At 42.3% G+C, this 12,548-nt stretch overlaps 1 protein-coding gene across 2 annotated transcripts in view; it reads right to left on the minus strand.

Annotated features, from left to right (window-relative positions):
* Positions 1-3,955: 3,955 nt before the first annotated feature.
* The window catches only part of NET1 (neuroepithelial cell transforming 1), a 70,470-nt gene continuing 61,877 nt past the window's right edge, over positions 3,956-12,548 (minus strand). For both annotated transcript variants that reach the window (XM_044978644.1, XM_044978654.1), the window contains 9 exons: positions 11,566-11,673; positions 10,513-10,680; positions 9,291-9,353; positions 8,705-8,801; positions 8,487-8,563; positions 7,733-7,990; positions 7,306-7,476; positions 6,322-6,508; positions 3,956-5,971 (listed from right to left, as the gene is read on the minus strand). In XM_044978644.1, coding sequence (XP_044834579.1) covers positions 5,571-5,971; positions 6,322-6,508; positions 7,306-7,476; positions 7,733-7,990; positions 8,487-8,563; positions 8,705-8,801; positions 9,291-9,353; positions 10,513-10,680; positions 11,566-11,673 — 1,530 coding nt within the window. In that variant the 3' untranslated portion in view covers positions 3,956-5,570. The remainder of the gene's footprint in view (positions 5,972-6,321; positions 6,509-7,305; positions 7,477-7,732; positions 7,991-8,486; positions 8,564-8,704; positions 8,802-9,290; positions 9,354-10,512; positions 10,681-11,565; positions 11,674-12,548) is intronic.

Below are 12,548 nucleotides of genomic sequence, written 5' to 3' on the forward strand. Positions count from 1 at the left end.
TGAATGGCAGTCAGGAGCCCAGCACTTCATTCCTGCCTCTACCACGTATGTCCCATGTGACCCACGCCACACGGGGCCTGGTTTTCAGCAGCCCGTTCGAAGTCAACGGCAGCTGCGGGGTGGGAGAGGTCATGTGAGACGAGATAATGAACTTGCAGCAGCAGGCTCAGTAGAAGGTAAGGTGAGGGCTTGTTCAGGGAAACACCTGCCAGCACCAGTCTCACCTCAGGGTAGGGAGGGGGCCTGCTCAGCGAGGTCAGAGCAATCCCATTTCACTGATGTAGACGGGACAGCGAGAGTAGCTCCAACAGACCCAGTTAGATGATGCCCCATGACACTGCTAAGTCCTTTATTGTCTCCTGAACAAGGAGCTGGGGCAGCTCATCTAGTCACCGGCTGTGTGGCTAGTTCATCTCCCTCATGCCTGGCTAATACTTCTACTGCGTGTCCAGAAACTTCCAGTGTTAATTACTGACCGAGAAGCAACAACTAAGAATGAAAGTAAAGCTCCCACCCCGGGAGCACGACGTGTGCATGGGTCTGTCTCCTTGACCATGTCGGAGCAGCCCCAAGAAGAGAAGGGCTGTCACCTCTGCAAGAGTGGCCGAGTTTTTAAAGTACCGTAAAGAGGAGACACACACATTGTAACTTCAGTGATGGTGCTCGGTGCTTCTCTAGCTTCTTCACCCCCGAGTCTCTGGTATTATTGATAAATTCAATTTAAAGTCAAATTATATTCTCTCTTCCCAACTGATTTGCTGTCTGTGGCTAACTCAAGACAGCAGCCATCTCTTACTTGTTCTGACAGTCACTACCCAGGATTTTCCTGCTCTTCGGAGAGTAGCCACATGCCAGGCTAGCTGAGCTCTTTATTCTCAGCAAGTTAAAATGTTCACTTTTCCACAGTGTGGGGGTTTTTTGTTTCATTTTTGTCAGCTAACAAGTTGATCTTTCTTCCAGGACAAGAACTGCCTGGAGAACAGGATCATCCATTGAAAACCCCACTGGGAAAGACTCCCACATTAGTCACCACCAGTTGTTACTTACACTTGCTTCCAGGAGTTTGAATTTTGCACCCTTACACCCAGTAAAGTGTCTTACTCCTCACAGCTCCTCTACCAGATGTGTAGTTCAGAGGTCAGGTAGCTGCCAGGGAATTACTTTGCAGAAATATTACCGGAATGTCTGCTAAAGCTCTTTGCCAAATGTCCCGACACTGTTCTGGGGAAAGAGGCACTGGATCCTAAGACCCTCTCCCAAACACACATGAATGTATCCTATTTTTACCCTTCCTTTGATACTTGCAGGTAGTAATCCTTTGCTTCTATCAAAGTATTACAAAATAAGATTCCTTTCTAGGTGGTGGTTTTTCAAAAAGGGACAGTGAGCCCTTCTGATCTGTAAGAGAGCAAAATGAGCATCTATCTTAGTACTGTATATGGACCCAAACCGTTGTTTTTGAATATGCCCCTCTGGTTCTTAAGACCCCTTTCCTGTTTATGAGAACTCACACGTTGGCTGGGTCTACACGAAACTTTTCCCCCCTAACATTTCTGACAGTTGCTACCTCCCAGGCAGCATGGCCAGGGACAGAAAATGGTTTGCCCATATCCTCCAATGCTGCTCAGAGCTGATCTAGAGAACACGAGAGCACCAGATCTGCAGCAATGATTGCAATAATGGAAAATTTTAAGAAAAAAACAATCGAATGTGGCTAGGCCTCTGTGTTTAAAAGCCTGGAGTTAACTTTATAGGAAGCGAGGGGAATTCTGTAACCAGGTAAAGGCAGGCTATGTTTGTGTTCTGGACAGGGTCAAGGACAATGTCCGTACTCAAACATTAACCCAATCCAATATCTGTTGTATGGGTTATATAGCGCCAGTTGTCTTATTCATGGGATGATCACTGTCTTTTCTGAATGGAATCCTTGTTGAATATGCCCTACTCCATCTGAATCTGATTTTCCAGAGATCACATAGGTAGAAGAACTCAATTACTGCTTTTAGATAATCAGTCCCAATGCTCCAAGAGATTCAGGAATGCCACACCACCTCTCCCTTTGGCTTTCATTAGAAGATTGTGTCTATTTCTTGGTTGGTGGTTTAAATGAGTTATTTATAAATCTTTGCCAAGTAAGGATTTTCCCCCGGCCCCTCCTCCGCATTTTTACTGGGTGAGTTTGAAAGCAGTATCAGGATCATTTTTACACCTCGGTGGAATGTCTGTAGAGTTCTCTCTGATATGTCTGGGTCCAATCTGGTTTCAGGGGAATAACTGGAAGCTACCATCTCTCTGATACTTGGGGAATGGAGAGAAGGGAAATTAAGTGAACTTTGCTCATGGTCACACAGTATTGTTTGTTCTTTGTTGGCCCCATTAACAACAAGCATGTCAGTAGAGATGGTTTTCAAATGCGCCAACATCTGATTGGCAAAGCAAGCTCTCTCTGTGGACCAAGTACAGTATATCTTTACAGACTGTTCTAAACAAGGCATTCACCTGGTCTAAAACAGAGCCAAGTTTAAAAATGACTATGCCTGGTCCACCCCATCCAGGCAAAACATAATTATACCCGTTAGCCTAAAATATTTTGTAACAGTGTAGGCTATCAGTTCAACCCTAGGATGCACAGAGCCTTTCGATCTCAGGGAAAAGCCAGGGTGAAAAAAGAATAGAGGGTCTATTTCGGGGCACTGACACCACCATCATCACTGGTTTAAATAGATATTTTCGCATCTGTAATTCCAGGAGTTGAGAAAATTAAAAACACACTGCTTGAATGAAGCAATTTGGGTCGTATGCCCCTTTATAAAATGAGTTCTGCATTGTCATGCACGGAAGCTTGCTGTTGTCAGAGTTCCATTTTGGAATCTCAAAGCAGTAAAAACTAGGCTTGTGTCTAGCCTAGTTCGGGTTATTGGTGCAAAGCTACTGGGTAATTCTTAGCCTTCCCAGCAGTAGACTTCATGAAGTCCTTTGCAAGCTGGAGAGAGGACTTTGATCACAACCAGCAAAGGCTCCCAGGAATTGCAAAGCCCACATCTCAGGTTAGGCAATGACATTGGTGACAATGACATCGGTGTTTGCAGATTTACAGCAATGTGCCCTGTCCCTTCTTATGGCACCTCATTCTGTAAAACCCCTGGTCATGTGAATAGCTCTTCTGAACACAAGTAGTCCCATTGCTTTGGGTAGGTCCACTTTGAGAGAGGGTTTTTTAAATCAGTAACATACCCTGGAATCAGTAACACACAGCCCAAAATGCCGTTATAAGTAGGGGCATTGCCAGCAGATCGAGGGATGTGATCATTCCCCCTCTATTCGACATTGGTGAGGCCTCATCTGGAGTACTGTGTCCAGTTTTGGACCCCACATTACAAGGATGTGGAAAAATTGGAAAGAGTCCAGCCGAGGACAACAAAAATGATTAGGGGGCTGGAGCACATGACTTGTGAGGAGAGGCTGAGGGAACTGGGATTGTTTAGTCGGCAGAAGAGAAGAATGAGGGGGGATTTGATAGCTGCTTTCAACTACCTGAAAGGGGGTTCTAAAGAGGATGGATCTAGACTGTTCTCAGTGGTAGCAGATGACAGAACAAGGAGTAATGGTCTCAAGTTGCATTGGGGGAGGTTTAGGTTGGATATTAGGAAAACCTTTTTCGCTAGGAGAATGGTGAAGCACTGGAATGGGTTACCTAGGAGGTGGTGGAATCTCCTTCCTTAGGAGCTTTTAACGTCAGGCTTGACGAAGCCCTGGCTGGGATGATGTAGTTGGGGTTGGTCCTGCTTTGAGCAGGGGGTTGGACTAGATACCTCCAGAGGTCCCTTCCAACCCTGATATTCTATGATTCTAAAGAATACTGCTTCCTGAGAGGCATGATCTTTGAGATGAGGAGGATTTACTCAGGGATATTTCCACTTCCCCCCTTGCATCAACATACACAATACAAGTGAGATGCTGTCAGGAATTTAATTGTACTTGGCACTTTAAACTGTACAGTACATTTACAGAGAACCATTCATTTTGTTGTGTCTATTTACATTCTCTTCCGATTGTGACCACTGCCAGCCCAACAGCTTGCACATAATAACTCTTTATATCTGAGTTACAGACTCTTGAAGACTGATTCATGTAATGCTTTAGTATCCTTATGATGTGCTTTCATTACTGTCTTAATGAAAGGAAAAAACCTTATCATTTGAATTGCAGCTGTTGCCACTTTGTATAATTGTTCCTATGCCATTTTGCAGCATAAGACTTACTGAGTTACTTTCGTTCATCCCTATGATTATTAAGGCCACCAAAAATGTGTCAACTTTATTATTATTACAAGTATAAATACTTGATCACTTTCCATTTCTTCTCTCCATAACATCACATCCTTTCTCTTCTCCATTCTTCTAGGACATACAATATACCCTCATGTTTGCTTCCAAAACTGTCTTTCCTATTCCAACGAACTTAAGACATTTCTTTTTGCCACATAAAGCAAACAACTTTCTCTTCTCCACTATTTGCCACTATCAATGCTTCTCTCCACCCAAACCTTCTGCGACATTCTTAAAGCCTTCAGCTCTTATCAACACAGTTCTCTTTCAGTAGTCTAGAGCACACACAAGCCATTTAACTTGCTTATAATCAACACAAAATGCTACACTGAGTAAGTTGTCTTCCCTTATTCCTATCAGCTGAAAACGCCATGGCTTGGTTTCATTTTGCAAAGTTTTGAATTGACTTTAAAAAATAGAAAAAAAAATATAGATATATACACACACACAAAAACAAAAACAGAATGACATTTTTGAACAAAAGGTCAAGTACTTAGAGAAAATGCCAAGTTCAAAGTCTCAAAATACAATACACTGAAATAATTAAAAATGCAAAACAAAAAGTTCTAAAAAACCCTATTTTAAAATATAAAAAATTAAATACCTGGCAGGTTATGTAAATGACAATGAGGAATGTACAGTGAGCAAACAAAGATGAAGAGTTCCAGTAGGTAAAATGGAAAACTCATTGAACCTGGGGTCTGTTTTTTAAAACATTGTATTGCATGAAATAAAATAATCAAACACTGCAAAACATGCGTCTCATAAGGATAAGGATACAAAATTGCTCAGATTTAAGTTCTAATTTAAAAGTTCTTTTGCAACATTGATCCAAAAGTTGTGACTGGTGCATAGCCTGAAACTTGCTGGATTTCCCTCAAGGGAGCAGATTTACATTATCGCCAATACAGATTACTTGATGTTTTCCAGTTTCAAATACGGTACCATAACACTGCTTTGGAAAACTGAAGTCTACTCCTCAAGTCTGCCATTAAATAACAGTCAAAAGCACAAGAACTTTTGAATTGTTTATTTCACACTAAAAATCTGAATCAAGGTTGCCATATCTTCTTCAAAAAACAGACTCCAGCTCAACAGTGTTAACTGCATACCAGTAGCTGCCATTAAACAAATACATTTATTTCAGCAGAGTAATCCCATTATGCTCACGTTACAAGAAGAAAAATGTACACATTATTTATAAATAAACAGTCCTTCTGCTAGGAAATCCCTGGGCTCCTTTTACACTAATGTTTCTTTCCGTTTGCTGCTTAACGGCTTCTCTCTTGTTCTTTTGTGCCCAGATTGCGTTCGGTGCGTTTTCACGCTCTTGGCTTCCTCTGTGTCCATAATGGATCCACACTCTGATGTGTTTTCGTCTAGTTCCATCTGAACTATACCAGACATAGCGGACTGCCTCCTCTGGACTTTGACGTTGGAAGCAGATGGGTTGTTCTCTTCAGACTCTTCACTGAGCTCGGGCAATTCTTTCAGGTCTGCTGGAGCAGCAGTCCGCTGGAAGGGTGCGATGGCCGTTCTGATACAATTAAACCACTGCTGCTTGTGGAAGATATCATTGGCCTGCAGTGTGTGGGATTGGCCGGAGGAGGGGTCTTGGAATCGAACTCTGAAGATATTTTTAGCTAAAGGTAAACATAAGAAAAGAAAAATCAGTTCTGCAAATTAACACTTAAGGATTCTATTGAGACTAAACATTTGTACAGCTACGGTTATGGAGGAATTTCTCAAAACATGTGCATTGAACAGAGAATGCAAAGCATCTAGTCTGCACCCTTGATTTCACCATTTCAGACACAATTGACTTATGACTGTGTAAAGGCAGGTCACACACATTTCCTGCCTGCTCTCTGAGTGGGACTTAAAGGGCAGACAACAATTACTAAGACCTCCCCACGTGTTAACACAATTCCTTTACACTGAGTGGCTTGACAAGTATGCATTACTAATGAGGACTAATTGGCTTGTTGTGTACCTTTATCTGAATTGCCAAAAGCCCCTCTGAAGGACCCTCCCATTTTCACATCGCCATCCTGCAGATCCTCCAGCACCAGCTCCTGAACTGGGATCGGTTGTCTGTACACCTGGTAAGAGTGACGCTCATTACGAGTGACTGGCCGAGTTAAAACCAGGATGTCTTGGAAGAGGAAAACGTACAGTTTCTAAAAGAGGGAAAAAAACAGACAAGCCTTGTTGGAATGTTGGCGTTTATAGTCTTAGATTAAAACATACCGTTCTCAAAATAGTCACATCACTCTGGCTTGAGGCTACACTATCGTCAATACTACCTACATGAACCTCGTTAAATGGCCTGTCATAGTATTGCCGTGGTAATACATGACCCCTGACAATATTATTTTCATAAGACTGTGGGCCTGAATCTGCTCTCTGCGTATGTTCACTGTTCATTGTAAAGCTCTATACAGTGTTGTTGGCAAGCTAGTGCAGTGCTATCAGATGCTGCTGTAATTAAGATTACTTGGGGAGAAGATAAACTGTTGTCACTTCATTTCCACTCAAGCAGCTCTGTGCAGACAGCATTTGTTTGGAAGAGCTTAAGGGCCACATTACATCATTGGGAATGTCGGGACACCTTCAAAGTAAATGTTAAGACAGGAAATCCTTTTTGATTGAGGGCTAAATGCATAGCATGCTTTCTTTGGTAGTTTGATGCTAATGATTTTGCAATATCTGAAGGCCCTTAGAAATACTGGCAGCAGTCAGCTTTCCTGTAAACTTAAAATAAAGCAAGACATCACATGCATTCTCTTTTTATGTATTTTGGATTTGTTAGCATCCTCTAAAATTAGGGCTAAGGGCTTAAAGGATCCCTGCTCTGCTCCGGCTAACAAACAGCTTTAATCTACCCCTCTGCAGAGGCGGGGATGGAGGGGGAGGAAAGCTCCCAATTTCAAGCTTTCAAATTAACGTAAAACACCAATAATGAGACACAACTTACATGCCCATTCTTATTCTTCAGCTCCCCATGGCACAGTAACACTTTGCTGGCTTCGATTCTAGGGTCCTTCTGCTTCTCGTCCAGATATTCCAGCTTGTCGATGTAATACTGACATTCTGATTCTCCCTTCTTCAAGTTGATATCAGACAGGACTCCTTGGATTATAGAGATCTATAAAACAAAAATGTTTTAAAAGCTTGATTCGATGGGGATTTATGCTTTAGTTTACCCATTCTTTAAGCTCTGCTATAATAACTGGCTTTGATCCTATAGGAGCTCAGGACAAATCACCCACTGAATTTCACTGGAGTTCCATTTGCAGGATTGGGCCGGTTGTGAAAACCATACCCCTCCATGATTTAGGATTTAAGAGCTTTCTTATAACCCCAGAGTTATATGGTTATGTAATAGCTTCATTATTACTTACTGCTTCTTCCAAAATCTGGACATCAGCATGATCTTTAGGAGTATGTTTAAGAATTTCTTTTAAGAGCAGTGGATATTTCACCAGCCGACTTCGAGGAATATCTAGGAAGCTCCAGAGGTCTAGCTTGCGACTGAAAGGGGACTCAAGACAGCGCTGAAGGAAGTCCTGGACTCTACGGTCTTGCTTCTTCTGATCCAGAAGAGCTTTGGCTGCCAATTGGTTACTGCAGTAACCTTTGTAGGCATCGAGTCCTGGTAACTAAAAGGACAACAGAGCAACATTTATGAATTAGATTCTTTTGAGGGAAGTATTGACCCATAGGAACATGTCACACTTATGCAGTTGGATTATCTCTTAACAGAATATTTGGTTTTAACGTAAAACGAATTAAAGATTTAAATGACATATGTGCAGTTAATTTGTGGGGGGAATGGAAGCTTGATGTTCTGCATCTAATCCTTTGATGTTTGAGGTTAAACTGTGGTAAGAGTCCAGCAATCACCTCACTTACAAAGGGGCCAGAAAATACAGACACAGCAAATGTAAGTCAACGTGGGGGTGAAATTCTGGCCACTGGTGTCAAAGGACTCCCATTGATTTCAGTGTAGCCAGGGATTTCACTCGAGATCTTTAACTCAAGGCAACAAGAGCTGGTTGCTTTGTAACTTCCAACTTCAAACCTCATTTAAACTCATCATAGTTTTATGTCTGGTTTCCCCAGCTAATTAGAGGAAATAACCAAAGTGATACTCACCCATTTCACAAGTATGGGCCCTATCTGCTCCACTGTTCCATCAGGTCTTGTTGCTTCTCTTAGCCTTGCCAAGAAGTCTGAAATTTAGAAGCAAAAATAGGAAATGCCACAGGAGTCTCAGGTATGGGTCAGTAAGTCTTTAGGATTTGAATGGGAAACTACAGATTTTTTAACCATTGTCCAAGACACTCCACTGAAAATTAAGTAGCTGCTCTTACCTTCATGCAGAGGAATATAAGAATCCAAGTCCCCAAATATGTGTGTAAGTTCCTCCTCCGCCATGATGGACAGTTTCAACATGGGGTCATGATAAGCCTGTCAAGGAACAGTGCCAAATTACGTCAAGATCCCCCCAAAGAACGTTATTAAACGCAGTGTATATTTGGGGAAATATTTGTAACTCTACAGTTATCAAGAGCGGGAAGGTCTCACGTGCTACCATGCACTCATGGACGCTAACAGCAACAGTCCCAGTGACTTCGATGAGTGCAGAATTGAGCCTTATACACAGGTACTAGGACCACAATAGTGAAGAAAAGATTCTAGTACCTACACCGCTCCCAAGATGACTTTTCTATGGGGAAGAATACCCACAAACATCTGTTGTGGAACTAGATTATTGCAGAGTATCCTTTTTCACCAGATTTATTATGAAACAATCCAGTACAATGACTGTAGGACTGTTCAATACACAGTGGGTTAAAAGCCTAGTGCTAATCCACAGTCTGTTTGCACACGTGAAGATGACCTCATTAAGCTTTTAGATGTGATCACTGACCATAAGGAAAGAAGAAAAATACTAACCTTTCTGGCAAGCTTAAGATCCTCAATTAAATCCTGTTCTCCTCTGGACAGTTCATATATTGCCTGAGAGAGAGAGAGCAAGACATTGAGTTATTGCCTCATTTTAGAGCACAAAGCGAGCAGTTCAGCAGTCTAGCTGCTCTCTGAACGTGAACACACTGCTACGTTATGTACTTTATACCCTGTTTCTGTTCAGTTTTTGATAAAACCATGAAGTGTGAGTAACAAATCAAAGTCTCTGCACAGTCTGAAACAAGCAAGGTTCAGCTGTGTGCCACCTCGGTGTTACAATCTAAAGTAATTATAGACTTTAAGGTCAGAAGGGACCATTATGATCATCTAGTCTGACCTCTTGCACAATGCAGGCCACAGAATCTCACCCACCCACTCCTGTAACAAACCCCTAACCTATGTCTGAGTTATTGAAGTCCTCAAATCGTGGTTTGAAGACCTCAAGCTGCAGAGAATCCTCCAGCAAGTGACCTGTGACCTGTGCCCCATGCTGCAGAGGAAGGCGAAAAACCTCCAGGGCCTCTGCCAATCTGCCCTGGAGGAAAATTCCTTCCCGACCCCAAATATGGCAATCAGTTAAACCCTGAGCATGTGGGCAAGACTCACCAGCCAGCACCCTCCCTCTTCCTTTGAGCTGAGAAAGGTACACTACTTGTAACTGTGAAAGCTTTGAAACTAACGTCCAAATTAAATCCTAGAACCTGCCTACTCACGACTTTTGCATATGAAGTGCAGAGATTTACCTGAAAAGAACGTGAAGGTCAAAATCCCAAAATTCATTCCTCAGTTTCTACTTAGTCAGTAGGAGTGCTGCCTAAAAACTAAGTATACAAAGGCCTCGCCATTTGGCCCTTAACCCACTGTCAAGAGCTTTTAGAGGAAGCAATCTGGCCTTAAAAAAAGAACTCCCTAGTCTAAAATTTCAAAAGTGACTAATGACTTTAGATGTGCTGAGCACCACCTTCTGAAAAACTGGGCTCCCATGGGGCATCTGAAGTTGGGCACCCGACATAACTAATCAATTTAGCAATAGAATCCTTAATTTTCAGAAAGTTAGTACAAGTGGATCATTTCCCCTAAGTCAGGGCACACCGCAGAATACAATCACTTTAATGAGCAACAATTTCTCCCTCCTCCTTCATCTGCTTCCTCTTCCTCCAAACAGGATAACTAAAGCCACCAAATGCCTACTGGTTGATTGACAGCCTACCTCTTGGCGTTTAATTTCTTTGGTGCTCAGGGTCTCTTTCATGTTGACATCTAACCTCTCTGACCAAAGGACACTGTTTCTTCTTTTAGGAGGTGTTGGAGCAGCAGATCTGCTACATGACTTCTGGGAACAGCTGGGGGATTTGCTGTCACTACGGAGGGCAAATGACTATTGGAGGGAGAAAAAATATATGAAAAGTTTATTTCTTGCAGCTGTATATTAGTGTCATCCATACACCACTCCCATCCCCCTTTTCCTGTTCTAGGCAGAAGAGGAAGGGCAGACACACTCAGGAGATGCTTTTCCTCAAGTAAAAGGAGTATTTCATAACTGGTGATAAAACCCCTCTGATCTGCAACTGCCAGACTCTTTCCTCATATCCCTCTCACCACACTGTGAACCAGAATTGCTTCTGGAGGAGGAAAAAAACGGAGACTGAAATCTAGTTACAAGGCACAAGGAAGCGCATAAATTAAGACTAATTCCACCTCCGGGTTCTGGTGACGCTAACAAGCTAATTGAGCGTTGCTCTAGTGATCTGCAATGTCTCTACGTCTGGGTTTTACATCTAGTCTAGCGTAACTCTGTATTTACGCACACAATACAATACATACCATGTACATTACTCGAATATGCACTGATTTGTGCATCAGTGGACTCCCTCCTTTTACGCTGGTTTATTCCTTCCCCTTTGCTAAACTGCAAGCAACCTGGATATTTTATACTACTTCAATAAAACCAACAGAAGCAGCAATGTATTGACTGTGTTAACTCTTCACCCTCTCAATGTGCTTGAGTGGCCCAGGAGCATAGAAGAGATCACTCCTGGAGCACATCAGATTTGATCTGCATTTAGGGACCTCGTCGCACTTAAGAGTTACTTATCAGGTGTACATTCAGGGGAGCTTATTTCACCGTGAGCCGGGGTGGTTTAGGAACCTGCAGCTCCTTTCTGTGCACTGATTTGGTATGGGTCAGTTTCCCAAGAGATGCCTTGAAATTATGGCATCAATTCCACAGGGCATATTGCGTCCATATTCATATATTCTTTACCTGTATTGTCTGACCAAAACGCCGGACTGCACCATTTCTTACAGGGGAGATCAAGTTCGCCAAGGATGTGACCCGAGCTAGAGGCCGAATCCGCTTATTACTTGGCTCCTGTAAGTTATAAACAAGAAAAGAACACACTGTACTGACTGCGGTTTACTTAGCCTTGATGTATCAGTGCTGCCCAGACTTGTTTAAGGCATAAACAGATTTACAGGTTTCAAAATAGAGAAAAGCACAGTGCTTTGAAGCAGTCGTCCCTCTTAAAGTCAAACCTGAAACGGTCAATATTTAAACATGAACGTCACACTCAAGTTGCAAACAAGTTGTCCAGTGTTGCAAGAGGCCGGCGTAAAGGAATCCATTATAATCAGGATGTTCAAGATTAGTTTTGAACAGTAAATAGGTAAGGGTCAGTGTGGCTTCACTTTTCATGTGAACAGCTGGAGATACATACACCTCAGCTGGTGTGACTTGTCACCACCCATTCATTGAGCTATGGCAAATTTACACCAGATGAGGATCTGCCCTTTTAGTGTTAGAACTGTGTGTTTTCTCCCAAGGAGAACATGTTTTCCATTGTTTTATTTTATTTTGGAGGCAGGAGGCATAAAGAACAGCCAGAGCGCAAGGCAGTTTATGTCCCTAATATAACAAACGGCAGAACATGCTGAACATTCCAGTGAAGTACAGGTAAATATGGCAGGAGAAGTCAGCTGATTAAATTTAAAGGCTTCAGCCTAGGATATATTTTTCTAAAATGAGAACAGGTTCTCTTTCATATCATTTAACACTGAAAAGCAAAGTTGTTGATTTTGCATAACACTGATTTGTGCAACAAGTGTCGTCAATAAGTATTAAAAAATTCCGTTCCAGTGGAAGCACCTCCCTAAATGGAAAGTCATCATCTCATTGCAGCCTGTCGGCTCTTAACATCAGATATGGTTTTAATGAAATAATCAAGCGAGGGTAATTACAACGTATGA

This window comes from Mauremys mutica, chromosome 1 (assembly GCF_020497125.1).
Source record: "Mauremys mutica isolate MM-2020 ecotype Southern chromosome 1, ASM2049712v1, whole genome shotgun sequence".
Lineage (NCBI taxonomy): Eukaryota > Metazoa > Chordata > Testudines > Geoemydidae > Mauremys > Mauremys mutica.